Source organism: Balaenoptera ricei, chromosome 16 (assembly GCF_028023285.1).
Source record: "Balaenoptera ricei isolate mBalRic1 chromosome 16, mBalRic1.hap2, whole genome shotgun sequence".
Lineage (NCBI taxonomy): Eukaryota > Metazoa > Chordata > Mammalia > Artiodactyla > Balaenopteridae > Balaenoptera > Balaenoptera ricei.
The window spans coordinates 50,404,347-50,427,244 of NC_082654.1; the positions used below are offsets into that span (position 1 = coordinate 50,404,347).

The window sequence follows — 22,898 nt, forward strand, 5'->3', positions numbered from 1 at the left end:
GTCTGTGTGTGTGAGGGGGAGGTGAAGGGGTTGGACATGTCCCAGAAGAAAGACAAACCGATGGGCACCCTACATCCTGGGGTCCAGGCTGGGGAGCAGCCCCTTGGTCTGAAAGCAAACAGCAGACATTTGTTTAGCTCAAGGAGTATCCCACTGGGAGTAGTCTCCCAGGGACCCTCTGTGTTTAGGGGCACCACATGACAGAGGGTGGTTGTGTGGCCAGGTTTTGTCCTGGCTGGGGGCTGGGCCTTCTCCAGGCGATGTCCGAGGCCACCTTCAGGCCGTCCCTCTGGGATGTCCCCAAGCTCTCGGACTCCTGGGGTCGGGACTGAGCTCTCCTCACCCCCACCATCTGATTCCGCCCTTCCCTGCAGTCCTCTTCCACATGCTCCGGAGTCTCCTCTCTCCCTGCGGTCTTAAATGCCTCATTCCTTGCCTGTCCTACCGACTTCCTCCCATCTTCTCTCTGCCGGCTCATTCCACTCAACCTGTCCTTCCCCAGCCACTGAGGGGAGGCCCAGCTAATCTGCTAAGTTGACCAAGCCCCTCAGTGCTCCGTGAAGCCCTCCAAGGGCTCCCTGTCCCCCAGGCTCGTGACTGGAGACCCCTCACGACAGCACCTAGTGGGCCTCCCCATGGCTCCTACCACCTCCTTCCCCATTCCCTCCTCCATCCCCACTGCCAGCTCCCAGAGCCCCTTGGCTGCTCCTGGGGTCACAGGAGACATTCTGTTCTGGGACACCCTGCTATGTTTGTACAGGCTGTTTGCTCAGCCTGAACCGCCCAATTCCCGCTCCTCGGCCCCATCCTGCCTGGCAATCCCTGCTTTACCTCCACCTTTCCTGGGAGCCCTCGGGGACTTGCCTCTGCTTTCAGCACCCTGTGTGCTGATACCTCGTTGGCAGTGCTTATCACACGCGTTAGCTGACTGCTGATGTGCTGTCCCTCTTTGCCCAGCGCCCCACCCCAGCCCAGTATTCTCTCCAGGAGAGGCACAGTGCCTTTCATCATTGCCCAGCCAGCCTGGGGGACGCTGCCGGCCTCTGCCCTGGCCTCTGTGGTCATGAACAGTTCCCGGGCTCAGGGCTGGGGCACCTGGGGAGTGGTGCTCCCTGAGGTGGGAACGCTGGAAGAGGCAGGGGCCCCACAACTGCCGGAGCAGCCCAGGGCTCCCCCTCTCTGGGACAGGCAGGGGAGCAGCCTGGGGGAAGGAAGGCAGGAGAGCGCCTCTGGCCTTCGTCTCGCTGCCAGAGACAGCCCGGGAGCTGGGGGTGTGGTGTGGGTGTGAGTGGAGGGGCAGGGTGGGGAGCTGTCAGCTGAGGGGCAGGGCAGCCTCAGGACCTGTGCGCACGGCGTTTCCAGCGTTCCAGAATATGGCCTTCTCTAATCACCATCAACATTCCGTTCCATAGGCACTTGGGCTGACAGCTGGCCTTCTTTTAATAGCCACAAGTATTCAGGGCGATACCCTAATCTCAGGGCATTCGCAGTGAGCACATACACCGATTGCAGCCCCACACCCCCAGGTACACCCAGTTTCCAAACACAGAGAGGTACGTGCCACCCACACTTGGTCACATGCACGGCTTAGAGCAGACACATTAGGGCACACTCAATCCCATGCCCCACGGTGCCACAGGGACAGAATGTGTGTGCCAGGCACACGGTCACACACATTTACATACATGACGTACATTCATCATAGTACGGTAGAGCCACCACCACCTGCTATGTACATGCACAGTCAAGGTCACACAAACACACACAGACGCTCTCAGGCACAGTCACACTCACGCCTGCTCAGAACACCTTGGAGTCACGGAGACACCCAGGAACCCCAGGTGGGCAAGGGAAAGCTGGGAGGTGCAGGGAGGGGGTGATTCCCAGAGGGCATTGGGCCTGCTCCCCTTTCCTGGCCTCTCCCTGGGCTGCTTGCTCCTTATCCCCTCCCTTTTATAGATTGGCAGGTGTTGGGCCCAATTACCTTTCCGGGAGCCTCTGCTTCCTGTCCCTGGGACTTGGGAGGGGCCTTGGCTTCCACATCCTCCGGGCCCTGACCGCAGGGGGACCATCCACTCACTTGCTGGGCAGTCCCCCAAGCAGCTGTTGCCTCCGTGTCTGTCCAGCCCTGGGGGAGTGGGAGAGTCCCTGTGAGGTGAGGGGGACATTCTGCATCCCTGCTTCTGCCCCCTCCCTGACCAGGCCTTTCTCCATCCTCTCTACACTTATTCACTGAGGTGAAGCCCACAACACTGTCTGCAGGGTTGCTGGTCACCAAACCCTTGCAAACTGTGCGTGCATGTGCTGGGATGTGTGTGTGTCTGTGTGTGTGTGTGTGTGCTTGTGTGCTTTCTTAAGCATGTAGGATAGGTATGTCTTCATGTGGATCTAGGCCCTCTTAATGGATAAGATTCACTCCTTGATGTTTACTACATTAGTTCAGGGATGGGTCCTCTGACAGCTCCTCCCTCAGCCCCTCAACTGAGACCCTCAGGGATGGGGGTAGTGGGAGGAGGTAAGTGGAAGCACTTGGTGAGGCCCAGAGTGGGCCCTGTAGGCACAATGATGGAGGAGCTGGGGACAGGGGCTCAGGTCACAGGGAACTCTCCTGGTGACATCGGGGGGCGTCAGCGCTCCAGGCCCCAAGTAGGGGCTGGCAGACTGGTAGCTCCCATGGCTGACCACAATGGTGGGGTCAGCATCCATGGGCACCCTATCTAGTCTTAGATGTAGACATGATGATTTTCCCTTTCAGAGGAGGACACAGAGGCTCAGAGAGGGTGAGTGACCTGCACAAACTCACACAGTAAGGACTTAAACTCAGGCTTGAACACAGGTCCCCCAACTCCAGAGCCAGTGCCCCTTCCACTGTATCCTGTGAGCTCCAGGAGGAGGGCGCTTAATGCTAAGGATGAAGGGTCCTGAGCTAGCTCCTGCCTGTCTCTCTAAAGGCCCATTTAGGGTCAGAAATGCTAGTCTTTTCAGTCTGAGGCTCTAAGGCCCTGGGATAGTGCTGGCATGGAAAAGAGGCGGCCTGGAGTTGGAAGACCCATGTTTAGTCCTGGCCCTGCTACTGGGTGACCTTGGGCCAACATGTTGCCTCTCTGACCCCAGTGCCCCTGTCTGGAAGGGAGGATGGTGTGTGGGAATTGGGGGGGTTGGTGCGGGGCTCTTCCTGCCAGCGTCCCAGGTTCCTGAGGGTCCCTGAGTCTCAGAGGCAGCCCCGCCCAGAGGAAAGGATGGTGAGGTGCCAGTCATTGAGGGCCCAGCCTCCTTACCACCTCGCTCTCAGAGCCCAGGGACACCTGGCGCCTCCGTCCAGAGATCCAGCTGAGGTCCGAGGCCTGGCTGCTCAGTGTGGAGCGGTGGGTGGAGCGGTAGCTGGTGTACAGGCCATTGCGCTGGGCTGACACGCCCAGCAGCACCCCGAGGCAGGGCAGGTGCTGGGCGATGGCCATTCTGCAAGGACAGCACATCAGGTTAGGGGGATGGACAGACAGACTTGAGGAGATGGGGGTGGATGGACAGACTGATACTGGGCTAATGGGAGTGGACAAAGAGCCACTGGGGAATTGGGGACGTACAGACATTGGGGTTATGAGGATGGGCAGACAGACACTGGGTCCATGGGCATGGAGGGAGAGCCTTAGGGTGGCAGGTTCAGCCAGATGCTTGCTTTCAGTTCTTGAGTGGCTGACCTAAGCCACATTTCTGCAAATGGGGACCAAGAACACTCCTGAGCCGCTTCTGAGCTGGATGGGCTAAGGCCTACAGCTGGCCTCAGCAGGGTGCTGAGTTACTGACACCACCAGGCAAAAGGAAGCACTGAAGGCCCCCTCGTGGAAGAGGCCAGCTGTGCTGGGATTTTATCAGCAGAGAGCACTCTGGGCCAGAACAAGCCCCAGGCCTCTGGCAGGGCCCCTGAAGTGGAGTGGCGCTCTCCCTGCTGTGATCTCTACAGGCTGTCACTGTCTGGGGGCCTCTCTTTGTAGCGAGCAGCACTGCTGATCAGCCATCCTGGCTGCCTTTTGGCCTCAGCTCTGAAAATCCCAGTTAGTATTGGACACTGCCCAGGGAACTCTGATGTCCCTCCAAGCTGAGCCTCCTAGGAAGCTGTGACAGCAGAGAGGGTCACACCAGCTCCAGATCCCATCCAGTGTCACTGGCTGCTCTCAGCTGCTAGAGTTCCCCACCCAATGCATGTACACAAGGGACAGGAAAGATGGCTGGCCTCTGCCCCCTTTTATAGGCCCAGGCCCTCTATGCCCATGAGGGTGGGACTGGGGATCTGGGGCTGGGTTCTGGCAGAGGGCCACACCTGTACTTGGGGTGGGTGATGGCATAAATGATGGGGTTGTAGATGGCAGAGGCCTTGGCGATGACAGCTGGCACCGAGTTCATGTAGGGCGTCAGGACATGTGCATACCTAGGACAGAGAAGCTGTGGTCCCTCTGCCAGCTGGCCCTCCCTGGGGACTCCACAACACGCCAGCCCTCTCAGGAACCTTCTTCATAGGCCAACCAAGCCCTGCCAGGGCACAGCCCAGCCTGGTCCAAACCAGCACGACCAAGTCATCCCCGGGGGAGGGACTGCAATGCCAGGGAGAATCCTGATCTGAGGTGAGTGGGAACCCAGGGAGCAGTTGAGGGAGGGGTGCTGAGAAGATGTGCCAGGTTGGGGGTTTCACCAGGTCCCACTGTCCCTTGGAGCCTGTGCTGCTGGCAGTAAACCCTCCCCACCCCCAATGACTCTGGCCCTCTGCCCAGCTCTCCCCATGCCCCGCCGAACCCTGATGCCTGCTTCTCCCCTGGTGCCTTGAGAGTAACTGCACAGGAGGGCCCCAGAGGGGACCAGGCTGTTCCTGCACAAGGAGAAGGTCTCATACCCAAGCACCTGCAAGGACTCATAGTTCTCACTGTCTCAAAGTGCTCCTGAAGTCTGGCCTGCCTCCATGCTGCTGCAGATAGCAAAGTCTGCAGACTCTAGCCACAAAGGACTAGAGGGCAGGAGGTGAGTAGCACCTTGGCTGTGTGCCCACAGTCTGGGTGAAGAGGAAACCAGAACCTCAGGGAAAGTTGCATATTCCCAAGGGATCTGGCAGGACCTGGCAGCCCTTGCAGGCCCTCAAGCCAAACCCAGTGTGGCCCAGAACTCCCCCAGCATGTCTCTTAGTGCCTCCAGGAATGAGACAGGCCTGGCTCCCGTGGGGCATCTCATAGCAGGGGGAGAATAAGTCTGTGAGGCTGGACCTAGGGTGTGAGGACGGCTGGCTTGGGCTTGGGCTGGGGAGGGAGACGCTGCCCCAGGGTCCCCTTACCCTTCTCCCACTCTTCCAGCCCCTGCCCCAGCCCCTTAGCCACTGCTCACCCAGCAAAGCCCATCAGGGCCACAGTGGAGTAGGGGGCCCAGGAGAGCACGAAGAGAAGGATGACCAACAGCTCGATCTTGGCCATTTTCCACTCGTTCTGCAGACGCTGCCGTTGCCAGGGGCACTCACCACCACCCTCGCTGGCCCCGAAAGTCTGGAGAGCTCTAGGAAGCAAGCAGAGTCTGGGTCTGACCCCACTCGGGTTGCAGTGAGTGCCAGGGTCATGGCTACTGTCAGGGAGCCTTCTTGGACCCGGCCATCCCTTCCAGTGCAGGCAGCCCTGACTCCCAGAAAGTTCCCCAATATATCCAGCCTAAGCTGCCTCCCTGCGCTTCTACCTGTCGTGTCTCCTCTTTCCCCCACACCCCCTGACCAAGGCTGAAGGCCCCCGCTTCAGAAGACCGTGTCTCCTGAGACTTTTCTAAGCACCCAGGTTGTACTGGCCTTTTGGCACCCCATCCCATAAGCATAGGTACTGAGCTGGTCTCTGCCCATCTGGGGCTGGGAGTGCCCTGGGGTGTGGGTACAGATGTGAGTCACGGGCATCCCTGGCCAAGGGGCATAGCCGCCCTCCCATGGAGCCCCTCCTTCATGCCCAGCTCTTACTGGCCCGTCTCCCGGATGGCCTTGAAGATGAAGATGTAGCAGTAGATGATGACAAGCAGGGGGAGGAAGAACACAAAGCAGAAGAGCAGCATGGTGTAGGCGCGGACCGATGGCATGAAGCTCACGTAGTCCCAGGAGCAAGAGGTCAGCAGCCCCTCGGGCACATAGGCACCTGGGAACCAGGGGCAGGTGCTCAGCCTTCAGAGCAGCGCTGACTCAGGCTCCTCATCCAGCAGGGGCTTTGGATGTGGGGTCTGAGCTTCTCAAACACTGGCCCCGGCCTCAGCCCCGCCCTAGTGGAGTGAGGAAGCCGGGGCACGTGGAGGGGAGCTTTCCAAGATGGTTCTAGCAGGAGACAGCTGGCAAAGTCCACTGCTGCCCAATCTTGCCAGTTTGGAAGAGAGACCTCACCATAGCCCCAGGGTCTTACTCCCCCAAGACTTCAGCCAGCTTCCTGGTCCTACCTCAGAAGGGTGGGTGCCTTGCTGCTAACCCTCCTACCTGCTGAGGCCTCACACCCCAACTCCTGCCTGTCTGACTCATTGCAAACTCAGCATCAGATGCACCTATCACTTCCCGCCAGCCAGGAACCACGTGTTCTTCCCCTCTGTATTTGGGGATGGGAGCCCAGGTTATCCTCTGATTGTTGATGGTACAGCCTCAGATCCCCCTGCTGCTAGTCATGTCATGCCCCCTGAATGTCCATTTGCTCTGAGACTTAAGCAGTCCCTTGGCCTCTCCTGCCAGCTGGTCAACCCAAGTCCACCTACCTGCCCCTTGAACGTACCCCTCCCAGCCTATCTTCCCTTCCCCTGATTCCCTGAGCCCACTTACTCCAGCCAAAGAAGGGCGGCAGACTCCAAGCCAGGGCATAGAGCCAGACGCCCAGCAGGATAAGCGCCGCCCGCCTCTTGGACACCATCCCGACGGTGGCCAGTGGGCGTGTGATCACCAGGTAGCGGTCCAGGGCGATGGCCGTCAGGGTAATCATGGAGGTGATGCCAAAGAGAGCCCCACAGAAGGCATAGAATTCACAGCCTGCGGGCACAGCTCCCTGACCTCAGTCCTTGGCAGGGAGCCCATCAGATACCCCAGGGGAAGGAGGGTCTGCGGATGGCGTGTACTCAGCTCCTACGCTCGCCTCTCAAGGAAAGCAGGCCTAGTTCCTCTCCACCCCGCCTACATGCATCTGACAGAGGCTCACGGAAACCTCTTGCTAACTCATGAGACTGAGGGTGGCCGCCCACTCTGCCCAGGAAGAGCACACCGCCTTCTCATCTGGGCCACCCTCCACGGTGGGCGTCCCCTGTCCCAACCCTCCTCCTCCCTCCAGCAAAAGGGAGTCCCAAGTGTCTACCTGCCTCTCCAAAGAGCCACTGCTTGTAGACGCTGCTGGCGAAGAAGACGGGGGCCTGGGTGAAGGACATGAGGAAGTCGCTGACTGCGAGGTTGATGATGAACATGTTGGCAGGTGTCCTGAGACCTCTGCTCCTGTGAGGGGTCAGAAACTGTCAGGAGGCGCTTCTGCTGAGGAGCTTCCCTCACACACATGTGCACACACATGTATGCTTGCACACAGGCACGAGCTGCTGGCCCACAGGCCCATCCCGCTGCCCAGCAAGTACCAGCCCAACAGCTCTGGAGCCTGGCATTGTGGGCTAAGAGGTGAGACCCCTCAAGGCAGCAACTCATGCCTCTCCTGTCCCCCTTCTCCCAGTGTTCCTGCAATCCTCACCTTCGGGGCTGGCAAAGGGGAGAGGAGTTGACAATGGTGCCCACAGGCCAGGTACTTTCACAAACCTCACGTCCCATAATCATCCATCTTCACATCTACCCCCTCACCCCATTTCATTTTGCAGATAAGAACACTGAGGCTCCCACCCGTGAAGTGGCTTGCGGTCACAAGACTCAGTAGGTGGCACAGCCAGGATTCACTCATTTGCTGGGCACCGCACATATAAAAACTTACTTAATCATCACATTGACTCCATGAAGTAAATCTCAATTTCATTTTGCAGACAAGAAAAGTGGACTCAAAGAAGATAAGTAACCTGCTCAAGTCATTTCAGCTAATAGGTGGTAGAGCCAAGAGTTCACTTCTCCACGTGCCTGTCTCAGCCATTCAGGCGGCGAGTGGGGCAGGTAGGGAAGGGAGCCAAGGGTGGTGGCCAGGGCTGGTTGCTGAAGGGCTTGAGGACTCAGGACCCTGGTACCAGGGCTGCTCTTTGAGGCAGAGAGAGGATGTCCACTGGGACAGGTATTGGTGGAGGTGAGCCGAGAGCAGGGCAGAATAGGCAGAGACGTGTGTGTCATAGGGACACATACCCTACACAGATGGTGTGCCTGGGGCCCACTTAAATGTGCCATTCAAGCTGCCCTGGATTACATTTGGGCCCTTTCCTGGGTTTGAAGATAGAGGCCTGAGCCTGAGACCATTGGCCCTGGCCTCCCCACCCAGGCTCAACAGTGCCCTGGCAGAGCTGGCACCAGAATTTCCACCCTGTGTTCTGCACCGTCTCTGCATGGCTGGCTGCCCTCAGTGCCCAGGCCCCCATCCTGCCAACCAGGCACCTGCAGAAGGTATAGATGACCGTCAGATTTCCCAGCATCCCTGTGAGCCCCACCAGCAGGATCACCGTGCCCAGGGTGTAGTGGGCATAGTCTGGAACATCGACCGTGGGAAAGGGGACCCAGGCAGCAGCCTGAGCCCTGGCTGCCTGTGAAGAGACAGAGAAACAAGTTCATCACATGACTCCATCACCTTCAAATAGTCCTGAGAAGAGTTAGGGTTCCCAATGGGGCAGGTAAAAAACTGCCGCAGGGGTGCAGGCTCAGAGTGGCAAAGCCATTCGCCCACACAGCTAGCAAGTGGCTGAGCTGGAATGGAAACACAGGTCTCCTAAAGTTGAACCCAAGTTCCTATACCATGGCCCAGATGCAAAAGTCTTCTAGAAGTGTGCTCAGATCACCTTTGGAGGCTGGTAGGACAGACAGACACATGTTTGGCAAGCAGGGACATGGCTGGAGTGACTTCATCTTTCCTTGGGGAGAAGGCAGAGCCATCTCCTGGGTGCGTTCCTCCCCTCTGTGTGGGCCCCATCCCAAGTGCCCAAGACAGTCAGCAATGGTATTCCAGTCCCCTTTCACTCTGGGGAGGTGGAGTGGGGTGGAGCCCCTCTCCTCAGGAGTCCCACACCCTTCCCAGCCTCAAAGAAGGAGGTTGTATTCTCCCACTATATAACTGGGTAGGGCTGACTTTGACACCTGGTGTGAGAGTGAGAAAAAGAATTATCTTTTAAAAAGAAAAATCAGGCCCCCTAGGTCACTGTAGGGAGGTCATGATCCTATGAGGCCAGTACAAAAGGCTTTAAAGACTCCTCCCACCCAGCTCCTTGCCAGGGAAGGGAGTGTTTTAATTTCTGTCCTGCCCTGGCTCCTGTAGCTACTGGAGCCTTCCCATCCTGTCCAGAACCTAGGCCAGCATCCCATAGTCTTGAGGGTACCCTCATCCCTCCCCAGTTAATGGTGGGGTTGCTGGGGTATGGCCCTGGGCCCTGGCTAGGATGATGGAAGCAGCAGAAGGCACCAAATACCTCACTCTGGGCTGGGACAAACCCAGGGGCCCAGGGCAGGCTTTCCTCTCTGGAAGGCTCTGGGGGGCATCCTACTACGCTCAGAAAGAAATGGACGGGCCATTCCAGCCCTTTGTCCCACAGGGCTGGCCTTTCTGTTCCTTGGATGGTCTCCACGAGGAAGGAAAACTTGCCACACTCCCCTCTATTGGTCTCTTCGTGTAGGACGGGCTCAGAGAAGTTCAGTAACGTGCCCAAGGTCCCACAGCAGAGCTGTGGAACCTTGTCAAAGCCCCTGTGTGTCCCCAGGAAGAGCACCAGGGAGGGGGAGGGAGGCTCTGCGTGCACACGCTCGCCCCAGGCTTACCGTGGGGCTGACCGGCGGAGGGTGGTCTAGGCTGGAGGTGCTGCTCCAGGAGCTGTCCCACCTGCTGCGGGAGGCTGGGGTGGCTATGCCGTTGGATTCCTGGGCCGGGTCTGGTGGGGCTTCTGTCCCCGAAGGAGAGTTCATCCTGACGTGGGGTGGCCCTTCTCAAGCCCACGGAGAAGTCAAGGGCACGGGGAGCTCAGGATATTAGCTGTGCCCAGCCTCCCAACGTTCCTCCATCCTCAGCACCGCTTCGTGGTCCACCGGCTGCCTGCTCCTGTGTCCGGCGTAGACCCAGGCTGGAGCAGTTCTTGGGGCTGGTGGCTGCTCTGTGTCCAGTGAAGCACAAAGGAGAGAGTGTCACAGTTATGGCGACTCACGGTCACAGGGTCTGTCCCCACCTTTAAGTAGCGGAGCTGGGAGTGTACACGCCCAATCACTCGGCGCCTCGGCTCCCTCAGACACAGGTCCCTGATGATGGCGGCGCGCATGTGTGAATGTGTGGGTGAGTGAGTGTATGTGTGTGTGTGTGTGTGTGTATGAGAGTGTGTGTCCATGTGAATGTGTGTGTATGTGTATATTTCAGAAGAGATTGCCAGTCTCCGGCCCTTGCACTTTGTCCTCCCCTCTGGCCAGGCTCTCTTTCTTCCCTGAGCTCATCAAGAACAGCTTCTGCCGCCCCCAAGACCCACCCCCTTCCAGGGCTCTGTGGAGCCCAGACTCAGCCTTTCCACGGGGCGCCCTCCCCTCGTGTCTGCCCACATAACCCATCACACCTTCACAACCATCCCATCCAGAACCAAGGCTGGTCCACCCATGTCACAGATGCAGAAGCTAAGAGGATACACCAGGATATAGCACAATCAGGGGGGAGATCAGATCACGAGGCATCTTTTGTTTGTTAGTCTTTGATCATAAACTTTTTAATGAAATAGAAAGATTGAAAAAAAAGAAAAAAAAAAAAACCCACAAAGCTGGTAGAGACCTGGGAGCTCACTCAGGCCTGCAGGCCTGGCCTGAGTTGAGTGAGTATCAGAGAGGTGGAGAGGACCCCCAGGCCACGCCTACCTCTTGGGGGAGGACAGCAGGAGAAAGGTGGGATTCCAGGGGCTGGGGCTGCACAGCAGGGTGTCCCAGAGAGAGGGTGCTCACAGGTGGGAGCGGGAGCCTGAGTGGGGATGCGACTGCTGGCAGAAGTGCCACAGTGAGCAGAAAGCGGGTCATGAACGCCCACCACTCTCCTTCTGATCTCCTGTCCTTCTCAGGTGCCTTGCAATGGACAAACCTACCTGGAAGCCAGAGGTAGGGGGGCTTGAGAGATGTGGTTCCCTCTGACAGAGAGCAGAGCAGGGCAGGGTTACGGAGCCCACATGCCTCATTCCTCCACACCACCCCCGCCTGCCACTGTTGACAGTAGACAGTGTGGGTCCCCTCCACTCCCACTACTGGCCAAGAGGTCAGCCCTCCCACTTCACCTGTGGATGTTCCTGTTCTTTAATTTTCTCACCCCACCCCAGGGGCTGTTCATGGAGAAATGTCCTATGCCCTGGGTGGGCAGTGGTGCCAGCTCTCTGCCTGGCCAGTCTCCATAGCTCCCCGGGACCAGCCCGAGCCACCCTTCTGCTCAGCCTGGCCTAGGAGTTTATAGGCGATCACACCCATTCCCCCCACCATCCCACTCGCCATGCCAGGGAGATCCGAAGATGTCGAGTGTGCCTCGTGGTACCCGGAGCCCTCGCCCACAGCTCTGCACTGACTCACTGTCTGCTCTTCACGCTTTGCTGGCGTGGCTGGAGGTGGGAAAAGCTTTCCAGGTCCCTCACCCACAGGGGAGTACCAGGGGCATAGGAAGGGGGAGGCCTGAAAGCTGCCCTGGGGCGACGTAGAAGGCCTGGGCATCTGCACAGTGGGGGGCCTAGGGAGGCAGGGGTATGACGTTTGATGTTAGATCAGTGGGCCCTCGGCAGACATGTAACCACACTTGTTGAGGGACTGTTATCAACCAGCATCATGACACTGTCCACAGGCCCCCCCAGTGCCGACTTTACATACAGGTCTCCTGAGCCCCAGAATTCCTGTCCTTTGTGGAGAAGTCGTGAAAGTCCTTGTAAGAAAAGCCCCTGGGCCCTGCATTTCTGTTGTCTGGTGGTAGCACCCAGCATCTGGGGAGGGAGGCAGATCTTCCTGCCCTCCAGCATGTCCTAGCAGGCAGCACAGTAATGCCATTCCCATCCTGTCCACTCCTGGGGATCAATTTCCTCAACCTGGGGCTGGCCAGGGCTATCTGGTTACCCAGAGACTCCTGGGAAACTCCCTGGAGCTGTTGCCAGGGGAATATTAAATGTCTCAGTGAATGTGTTCCTGTAGGCACCTGGCCAGCAGCTCACCTGGACCCTCCCTCACCTGGATCCTGCTGGGTTCTAGGCAAACCCTCTCAGGATAGGGCCCTTCCTTCTTCCTGTGGCCTGAGGGAGGGACCATAAAAGCAGAAACTGAGAAAATCCTTGCTTTTCTGCTGCCTTACATTGTACAGCAGCAGGTGTAGCTCTGCCCTTTTACCTGCCCTGGGCTTAGAAGTGCCATCCATTCCCTCCCTCCCCAACCAAGTGCACGCGTGCCCATCGGGAGCCAGCCAATTGACTCAGTGGTCCTGTTAATGTCTCTGTGGCCAGCCTCTCTCTCTGTTGCTCTTTCCACCCTTACTCCCCTTCTGGGGTGCTCCCACTGAGTTCTCTCCTACGCAGCCTATGCTAGCGAAAGGGGGGCAGGCCGGGGGAGAGTCATGGGGCAGAGTCCACGTAGCACTGTGGCACTGTATTCTGTGGCTGGCTCCTGGGCTTGACACCGCTTGGTGCTCACACTCCTGGCCTAGGGTCCTGACCCAGGCACTTAGAGCTGTCCCCTATGCAATTCCTACTGGTCCACGTGTGTCGTTTCAGCGAGTCCAGCCTGGTGGTCTTCAACTTCATACCCATCCAAGTGCCATGCATTCATCAAACAACTACAGCAGTGTGCCATGCCCTGGGCTGGCATCCATCACAGAGGCTGTCCCGGGCGAGCTTGCTATGTAATAGTCACCCCTCAGAAAGTGGCCTCTTTGCCCCCCCCCCTTAGCTGGAGGCTTCTGTTGAGGGGGTCAGGGCCAGTTAATAGGTGTGAGAGAGGACTTAGAAAACAAAAAGTCAAGGAAAACATGAGTAAGGCCAAAAGAATAAACTTTTAAGTAGAGAACTGATTACATACCCTAGAGGGGCATGTTGGTGTAAAAAAAACCCATGAAGTGGGTGGTCTTGTATTTCACATACCTTGGGCACACCCAGCAGCCCATCAAAAGCAAGAATTTGCTACCGGACTTAAAAAATGAAATTTAGAGTGAGCGACATGGTGAAGGCAGTTGAAAAATACAAACTTCCAGTTATAAAATAACTAATTCCTAAGATGTAGTGTTCAGCATAGTTGATAATACCGTATTGTATATTTGGAAGTCGCTAAGAAACTAGATCTTAAAAGTTCTCATCACAAGAAAAAAGTTTCTGTAACTACGTGTGGCGATGGATGTTAACTAGATTTATTGTGGTGATCATTCTGAAATACATATACAAATACTATGTCGTGTACTTGAGAATAATATAATGTTATATGCCAATTGTATCTCAATTTTTAAAAAAACATGAAATTCATTCCTTAGTGCCTTTGACATTTCCTAGTTGGCACACAGAGCACTCTAATTGGGGCACACAGAGAGGCTCGATCTACCCTAGGAATTACTATATACTTTTTCTGACCTTTTGGTGATATGCTGGAACAGCAGGAGAAACAATTTTCTTCTTTAAAATAATATAGCTGATCTTAGCCATGTTCCCTAGCGGTTTCCCATGAAGTGGAGCATTTGTCTGAGGGAGAGAGGAAGGGAGGAAGGTACCCACTTTGATTTATGACATCCTAGAGCAATTTCTGACTGCTCAGAGAGCACAGGTATAGAAGATACATAGGGCAGAATGGAAATCTACACGAAACACAAAGATGTTCTTAGTGAAGAGCGATTCTGGAATATAATGTGGGTCTGGGTCTGTTCCCAGTGACCCCCCCACAAGCCGTCGTTTATCTGAACATGGCATGAGTGGCACTGGAAGATTTCTGAACGAAAACGTTGCAGTGGAATTGGCTTTGTCTTTTGATGTGACTGTAGGCATGTCAGCTTTGCCGGCAGAATCCCAAAGCTGTAAACACTGTGAATTCCCTCTCACACCAGCCCAGCGCTGCCCCTAGCTGCCGTGAGGGTCTGGGAAGTGACAAGGAACATCTCTGAGACTTAGTTTCCTCACCCATAGATTGAGGTACTAAAACTGCTTCATTGGTAAGAAAGTGCGTAGAGCACACTAGCGTGCCTCCCCGAGGCTCGCAGGGGCTGCCTTGCCTGGGGGGGCAAATTCTGTACAGCACTAATGTCTGCATCATCACCAGAGGACACTGGGGTCAGCCCGGCCTGCACCACCGTGTGGAACCACGTGACCTTGGCTGACTCTTGCCCTCTGAGCCTCCTTTCTTACCTATAATATGGAGATCGCAATGGCAGCCTCATTGGCGGCAATGATTAAATTTGACAAGAAACTTGAACCACCTGGCACAGTGCCTGGAACACAGCAGTCTTCGGCAGTGTCAGCCCCCAGGTCTTTCCCCTGGTTCCTGAGGCTGGGGGTGGTTACGGGGCCTTCCCTTCTCCCTCTGGGGCCCAGGCAGCTCTTGTCATGGGCCATTTTGTGGCGGAGCGAGCCCCTACCCAGACCCTCTGGGAGGGGGCAGAGGAGCAGCAGGAGGTAAGGCAGGTATGTGGGTCACAGCCCTTTTCCCAGAGAGGGGAAGTGAGCTGGCATGAATGGGAGTTCATGGCCAAGCACGGCCAGCCCCACGGCATCCAGAGGTCCCAGCTTCCCCACCTTCAGGGGCCACAGGAGTTAGTTATTTGCAGGGCGGTGACCGGATTGGTAGGGAAGGTGCTCATTCTCTCCTTTTGGAAGAGCAGCTAATTCCAGGAGCTGCTAGCAGTTTTCAGGCAGCCAAAGTTAGTGGCTGGTGATGGCTGGCACGCTCCACATTAGGGCTGTCAAACTCGGCAGAAACCTTCAGGGAGCCCCAGTCCTCTGTCCTGTCTTTTCTTCCCTACTCGGGCCAGTTCTGGCTCCAGGCTGAGCTCCCCATCAGCACACAGATGTACAGCTGGGAGCCCTTTGAGGCCTCTCTCCTCTCCTCCTGCTCACTACCCCATCCTCTGCCTTCCCATCCAGCCCCCAAGGCACACTGGAGTCACTTGGGAGTTTAACAAATTGTGACACCTGGAGCCCAACTCCAGGGACTGTGTTAGCTGGCCCCGGGGTGGGGTCTAGGCATTGGGATTTTTACAAACGCTGCCGAACACAGAGTGGTAGGCACTGACTCACATCTTTATGCCAGTGCCATCCATGCACACACCTGGACTCACAGGTGGGCCCCACCCCAGCCCTCCCACCCACCTTGGCTCTCTGCTCTGTCTGCTCTGCACGTTGCCGCTGCTTTGCAAACTCTCTGTATGGTCAAGCCACTCAAGATGGCTGTTCTCTTGCTCTCTGTCCATCCCCTGCCCGACCAGTGCCTGCTTCACCTATATTTTACGCATACGACTGACCTTCTTAGTACTCGCCCCAGGCCCCAGCTGGTGATTGTTCTCATCAAAGGGGTCGTGAGGGGCATGCCCCTCTGCTGGTTTCTCTGGTAACTAGTGAGCCCAGCTGACCTCAATTCCCCTATAACTGGTAATCTACCCTTCCCCCCTAGGAGCGAAGACTGCCACCATGTCTTGCCCACTGTCTGCTGCACTTGGTGGGGTGTTGCTCCAGGACCTTGCTTCAGACATGTAAGATCCCCCCATCCATTAAACCATTGATGTCTCTGTTGCTGACTCCAGGCTCTTTCTTCGGTGTTACAGCTGGGCAAGTGCAGGCTTACAAGGGGTGCAGCCCAACACTCTCCAACCTGCAACTGCTCAGGGCAAGGTCTGGATTCAGACCTCAACCAGCCTGTCTGAGCCCCTGAAAAGTGGGGAAAAGAGGTGGTGCAGGGGCGTCCAGTGCCTGATGCTGAGGGGCAGAGGAGCCCAGGAGAGGAGTCTGGCGGCAAGGAGCGTGAGGGGTAGAAGCTATGAGGTAGGGGCCAGGAGGAGGAGGCAGGGTTCTGAGCCCAGGGTCTGCAGGTAGAGGTCAGGGCACCCATGAACTCGGGTGAGAAAAAAAAGGATACTGTTGTTTGCACTAACCTCTAGCTGAAATTTAGCAGTTCCCTTCATTACGAACGTGGACAAAACCCCAAGTAATAGTGCCCATGGCTTTGTCACCATTGGAAATCACTGCTCCTTTTCTACGACCGTAGAGTTGTTGCAGACAATGGCGTGATATTGGTTTTGCTCATCACTACTTCCTAATTATGGGTCTGCTTAAAGCCCCCACCAGGTCTTTTGGATGATTCGTTAAGAAGCACACATATTACTCCATCACAAGTTTATTATTTAATATTTTAGTAACAGTATTTCACTACAATCGGTTTCTTTTGTAATTCTGTGTATTTTATTTCATGCATTGAAAACATTCTGGGGAACTCCCTGGCGGTCCAGTGGTTAGGATTCGGCGCTTTCACTGCCATGGCCCGGGTTCATTCCCTGGTCCGGGAACTAAGATCCTGCAAGCCATGAGGCACGGCCAAAAAAAAAAAATTCCTGGAAGAGGGCTCCTTTTAAGGCTGCACAGAACCCCAAAGGGGTCCCTGGCACAGCAAAGTAGAAGTGGAGTAGAAGTGGAGTAGAAGGTAAGGCAGGGGGGTATTCAGAGACCAGGAGATGGGAGCCATAATTCCGGGGGCTGGAAGTGGCCTCCCTTGGGTCACCCCCCGACAAGGGCTGCCTGGGAGTCTTAAGAACTAGCCATTCTGCTGGGAGACTTGGTTTGTGCCAGGTCCGGTTGTTTAGCTTTGCCTGGGTCCCCTGAGCCAGCCGAGCCAGCCAGAGTCTGACAAGAACCTCCTGGCCTTGAGCCCCCATTATCCGTCCCAACCCCTGAGCCCTGGCGCGTGGCTGCAGGGCCTGCCTTCCCCTTTCCTCCGATAAACTGCGGTCCTTGCAGCCAGCAGAGCTGACGAACACTGTGAGAGTGCAGAGTCTGCAGGAGGCCTGGGCCACCCAGAGCCTCGGGGTGTGCCAGTTGCCCTGAGACAGTCTGAGCAGGTGAGCTGTACTCAGGGCAGCGCCTCACTGGAGAGACAGGAGCCGCCGGGCCTTCCAGGGGGGGCTGGACCGAGCATGGAGGTGGAGACAGAGGCCAAGAGGTGGGAACCAGGTGCAGGGCTGACTTCCAGTGCCTGGGGCTCCCCCATCCCTTGCCATTTGACACAAAAGAGGCTTCCACTCACGGCATGGACATATATCCACTACCAAATGTAAAACAGATAGCTAGTGGGAAGCAGCCGCATGGCGCAGGGAGATCAGCTCGGTGCTTTGTGACCACCTAGAGGGGTGAGATAGGGAGGGTGGGAGGGAGACGCAAGAGGGAGGAGACATGGGGATGTATGTATATGTATAGCTGATTCACTTTGTTATACAGCAGAAACTAACACACCATTGTAAAGCAATTATACTCCAATAATGATGTTAGAAAAATAAAATAAAATTGGAGAATTTTAAAACTTGAAAAAAAAAAAAAAGAGGCTCCCACTCACGCCCCATAGCTTGGACCCTCCAGCCAGGCCTGCACCTCTGCCCTTTTCACTCCAAGAGGCTGTCATCTCCACCACGAGCCTCAGCCTTTTCCTGATCGTCTAAAAGCTTCTCGGAATCCTAGTTCTAAGAGCAAAACCTTCACACCTTCTCCCACAGGACTGGGAAGGCTATGATTTCACACCAGCGTGAAGGGCAGCTGCTCCCAACACCCCACCCAGGAGTTCCTGCTCCAGGACTCGGCATCTGCAGCAGTGGGCAGGGGTGAGTAAGCAAGTGATGGGATTAGAGTGAGAGCTCACGGCCTCCTCCCACACCCCCCCCTCCCCGCCCCCATGAATCCCCGAGAACGGGCCAGGGCAAGGGAATTCCTAGACTTGTTTTGTAGTTTTTATTTGTGTGATCTAATTAATACCAGCACTTCCTTTAGAACTGAAATCATACTAAAAAAACAAGAAAATGAAATCTTACTGAAAGGCTTATACAAAAATAGTGCCCAGTCCAGTCGCCCCTACTCCCCTGTTCTACTTCCTGGAAGCAACCGTTTTCAACCCTTTAGTATTTTTTTTTGCTGTTATTTATCTCCGTATTAATAAATAAAAGGCTTACGTGCTGAATCTTGTTCAGAGGGATGGGGAAACATTACTTGGATTTTATAGAACCCTGAGCATAAAAACCTAACATTTTTTTAAGCACACCCACCCTCTCCCCGCCCCTGACTCCCTCCTCAAGCCTCAGGTCTAATTAAAAAGCACCATCAGAGCTTCAGACCCCTCCCCCAAACAGCCAAGCCCTGAATTAGCATTTCCTCGTGTTCAGGTTTCTGACCTTTAGACCTGTTGCACAGAAATGATGTTTCCCCATGAGAAAGAATCCAGGCCTGGGGATCCCTGAGTATATTGTTTTCAAACTCACGGAAGAAAGTTGAGCTGCATTTCTCTCTATCACAGGTTTTGCTACCCCTGCCTCTGGTTAGTGTCCCTGGAGAGGCTGGAATCCAGGGGGCCTGGGTGTGAGGCTTCGGATACCTCTGAGCCCCCTGGCATAGGCAAAGCTCCATCCTGGGTTCAGCACCTGCTGAGGACACAAAGACAGATGTTTGCAGGAGGTGGGGGCAGGGCTAGGCCTTGAGGAGGAAACTGGCACCAGGAGTGACAAAGCCTCCCCTTGGAACAGGGCCTCATGCGCCCCTGAGAAGGGTGGAGACACCCGTCTGAGCACGTATGTGCCTCACTGAAGGCCACATCAGCAGGAGTATATCCCATCCAGGACAGCTCCCTGCCTCCCCCTCTGCCCTGCTCTTGCACCTGACCTCCCATCCTGTGCTCAGAGCTGGCTCCCAACCAGACCATGTACCAGTGCTGTTTGATTGGGGCTGACCTGAGAGAGGCCCAGGAAAGACTTCCTGCCTGTGCCCCTCCAGCTTTACAAGGGGAGGGACTGTGGCTGGAGCTCTGCAGGCCCTGACTGCACCCTGCCAGCCACTAGGACCTGCTCCCTGCCCATCTGCATAGAGCCCCAGGGGCAGGGGCATTCTTCTCGGCCAGCTCTCGAGGGCCTACCCAGACAACCCTATTGCCACTTTTGATTTGAAGTTTTTGGTACTTCAGATTCAAGAACACTGAAATATCAGGGTGGAAAGGGCTCAACCAGACCTAGGAGTAGGGTCAGCAGAATGGCAGTCAAAGGTGCCATTTCAGGCAAAGTCCTAGACTCTGCCTGATTCTTCTGGGAATTCTGGTGTGTAAATTACCTTTGAGAGTTGACCCAGCCTCAAAGCAAGGAAGTTTAGCATTCCTTCACTAGCAGTCCTTGGCTACAGGCTACCCTGGAGGGACATAAACTCTCAAGCACTCCCAGCTCACTCCAGAGCCCCAGGGACGAGGAAACCCAGATGCCAGTCCTTAGAAGGGGGTGGGTACACAGGACCGGTGAATGTGCACCACAGGACCTGGGCAGAGCACCAAAAATTTCTGCTACATTGAGCAAGTAATTGGACTGAAATTCTCCGAAAGACAGCTGGTGCTCAGTGAAACACAGGATCCTAGAGTGGGAAGGAGGGCCAGAGATCATTACAGGTAGACTCCCAGCTTCTGCTCCACCCTCTCTGGAGGAGAGTTCCTTCCTCTCGAAGGTTTAACATTCCAGATTTGTCATCTCTTGAGTCCACCAGAGTGTCCTGTCCTCCAGCCTGTGTGGTCGAACTGAACCATAAGCTGCTGGAAGAGTCTTTGGCCAATGTCTTCTCAGACGACTACCATGACCCAAGTACTCACCTCGCCAGCCCCCCTGCCCATCCACTCTAGTCAACTTTCAGGAAAGATATTATCTGGCATGCAGACTTCCTATAAATCTAGCCACTGCTCCCTTTCTCCATGCTCACAGGTTTTAGAACTGACCAGCAATAAGTGTAAAGGCTTCTAGAATTTGCTTTTCCTGCTTCCTATATAACGGGAAATTTGTCCCCCTTGTCTCCCTTGGCGCCTCCCACCAAAGGCTCTGGGGGAAGGACTGTACCTGTTGTGTTCACCGAGGTCTCTCCTGGTGCCCAGAAAACAGGAGGAGGTGCTAAGTGCCTGTGTGTTGAGCAGAGCTGATGTCACAGGGTGACTTTTGTAAAACAAGTGCGAAGAATGAGCTTTGCCTCAGCCTCAATTCCCTGGAAAAGTCTGAGGCAAAAGTTTAGATGTTAACACTTCTTGGGGGGAGCGAATCCCAGGGAAGCAGGAGTGAGGCAGGCAAAGAGGGAGGGAAGGCATGACTGAGTTGGCCACAGCGCTGTGATAAGCACAGCAATCACTCAGCTGTGTAAGCCATCTTCAGAGGGGCCATAGGAACCACCACGATGCCAGAAAGTCCGCCTCAGGGTTGGCAGGGCGGGGGGTGGTGGGGGGAGAAGAACTGACCCACGAACTCCCATCCCCTTGTTGCTGTGTTTACTGGGTGGCCTTGCCAGGAGCTCTCCAGCCCTGCACTTGTGTGTGCTGCCCCCTGCGGCCCCAGCAGGCGTTGGAAGAGCTGTATCCGAAGGCCATGGTGGTGCACCTTCAACACCGGCTACAGCTTGTGGGGTAAGCCAGGCAGTAGGCAGGAGCCAGTGGCACTCCCCACCTGCCATCCTGTAGCCCGCAACTCCGCAGGCTGCCTGGAAGGCCAATAAGCATGCAGAGGTGCCAAGTGGGGCTTCAGCTGCTTGTGTCTCTCTGGGGACAAGCTTCAGGACAGGAGGAAGAGACATGCAGCATGAATTGGGGGAGCAGGTGTGCTGCAGGCTCAGGTGGCTGGACCGGGGGGCACTAGGCAGACACAGCCTGTACCACAAGGCTGTGCCCAGCTCAGGAAGCTCCCTCCAATGAGGGTCCAAGCATCCCCTGTGCCTCAGGGATGTGGGTGTGTCAGGCTGCAGCCAACACTGACCAACACCTGCTATTAACATTTTGTTTTCTAGTCTCCCTCTCCTGGAGCTACAAGCTTACTAGGTTCATTGTCTACCTTCCAAGTTATTGTAGGTGATGGTTTTGTCAAATGTACCCATGTAAAATAGCTTCCAAAATCATCTTCCTTGCCCCCTTAATCAATGTCACAAAAGTCAGATTTTGTTAAGACACCCTCAGTCTTTCAGCATCAATTTTTGTATCAATCAAAGTATGCTAGATTATGTCAAAATTTGAATGACATAAAATAATGAAAGTTTATTTATTTACTTTTTTTAAAGATTTTTTTTGATGTGGACCGTTTTTAAAGTCTTTATTGAGTTTGTTACAATATTGCTTCTGTCTTATGTTTTGGTTTTTTGGCTGAGAGGCAGGTGGGATCTTAGCTTCCCGACCAGGGATTGAACCTGCATCCCTGCACTGGAAGGCAAAGTCTTAACCACTGGACCTCCAGGGAAGACCCTACGAAGGTTTATTTCTTGTTCATGCTGTATATCTATTGCCAGTTGCTAGGTCCTCTTCACTTTATACCTTGTCACTCTAGGATATAGGCTGATGGAGCAGTCATGATCTTGAATGTTGCCAGACTCAAAAGCAGAGAGATTGTTCTAGAGGGTGACAAATCAGCAATTAGATGTTCTGTCCCTGAAGTGACACACTTCTGCTCAGAGCAGATTGGCCAGAACTAATCATGTAGTACCCCACCCAACCACAAGGTGGCCGGGAAGCGCAAACCACCAGGACCCCCGAAGGTGGAGAGCAGGAAATATTTGGTCAACAGCATAATTCAGCAGCAGATGAACTGTATAATTGAATGTACTCTGGGTCTGGGGAATAGAGGCCCAATTTTACTCGAGTTGCAGCCCCTCATGAGCCCATTTCCAGACTTAAGAGGCCCCTGACCAGCTTTAACAGCACAAGCACATACTATGCACTTTTTCCTAGTCTTCCACCGAGGAACCTGTGGTGATTTTGCCAGGTAACTCTACCAGGTAAAGAGGAACCGCCCTCCCAAACTTTCAGTTACAATCAACCCTAGCTCTGAGATAAAACCAATTCCTTGATACGTAGACCACCAGCTTGGTCCACCACTCAGGGCTTTAAGAGCATCAGAGGATAACTGAAATTTTGGCTAGAGTCAACAGCAGGCCCTGTGAAGCAGCAATCATCAGGGTCATTTCCCCAGTTTCTGAATTGTCAGATGGCCTGATTGCCATGGAACTGCTCCCTGACTTAAAGAGTAGGTCTATTGTAACAGGAAAAGCCAAGTAGAAGCCGCTGGAGCATCCCTCCTGGCCACAGAGGAAACAAAAAGGAAGTTAACTCCTGCTTCCTAAGGCTTGAGGTTGTTGAGACTGTGTTTGCCTTGTCTCCTGCACTTGAGCGATTGCTACCAGCTGGCATGAAGGGTGTGTGCAGCTAGGGGAAGTGAATCGGTGAGAACCCAGCAGAGACCCAGATAAAAGGGGACAGAGCTGGTGGTATCCAAGGATGGCCAATAACTAGGGACCACATCCAGAGCATGTTCAGAGTTCTTTGTGTGGAGAAAGTGAGACACCTGATCAAGGGCAGTGGAAGGAGAAGTAACTTCACAAAATAAAAAAATGTAGAGGGACAAGGGGAGGCAGTCTTCTTAGGAAATGAGTCTGTCCTTCTGTAACTGGAAAAGCACCTTATGCAACCCAACGCATGACAACTCTTCATCAAAATACCTCAATTTTTGTTCATCATGAATATATAAAACTTTTGAAATATAGAAGAAATAGTTACGTCTGCATTCATCTAGTTTATTAATTTAGTTACTCATGTTTTA

General features: G+C 54.8%; 1 protein-coding gene across 2 annotated transcripts; it reads right to left on the reverse strand.

Moving 5' to 3' along the window:
* Positions 1 to 69: 69 nt before the first annotated feature.
* OPN4 (opsin 4) lies at positions 70 to 10,057 on the reverse strand. Of its 2 annotated transcripts, XM_059899873.1 has the most exons (11): positions 9,914 to 10,057; positions 8,544 to 8,691; positions 7,944 to 7,974; positions 7,332 to 7,465; positions 6,809 to 7,012; positions 5,975 to 6,146; positions 5,368 to 5,532; positions 4,319 to 4,426; positions 3,279 to 3,459; positions 1,985 to 2,128; positions 70 to 108 (listed from the first exon to the last, which is right to left on the reverse strand). In XM_059899873.1, exons 1-11 carry the CDS (start codon positions 10,055 to 10,057, stop codon positions 70 to 72), a joined length of 1,470 nt encoding a protein of 489 aa, XP_059755856.1. The 2 variants fall into 2 exon arrangements, with proteins under 2 accessions (XP_059755856.1, XP_059755857.1); XM_059899874.1 differs by lacking the exon at positions 7,944 to 7,974 and having other exon boundaries at positions 8,546 to 8,691.
* Positions 10,058 to 22,898: the final 12,841 nt, after the last annotated feature.

Excerpts from the sequence above, each read along its gene's own strand:
- OPN4 (XM_059899873.1), bottom strand. The coding sequence starts at position 10,057 with ATGAACTCTCCTTCGGGGACAGAAGCCCCACCAGACCCGGCCCAGGAA. Across the intron at positions 7,975-8,543 it reads CATCTATACCTTCTGCAGGT|ATTTACTTCATGGAGTCAAT; the intron begins GCCTGGTTGGCA and ends AATGAAATTGAG. Across the intron at positions 6,147-6,808 it reads GCCGCCCTTCTTTGGCTGGA|GTGCCTATGTGCCCGAGGGG; the intron begins GTAAGTGGGCTC and ends CCTGGTTCCCAG.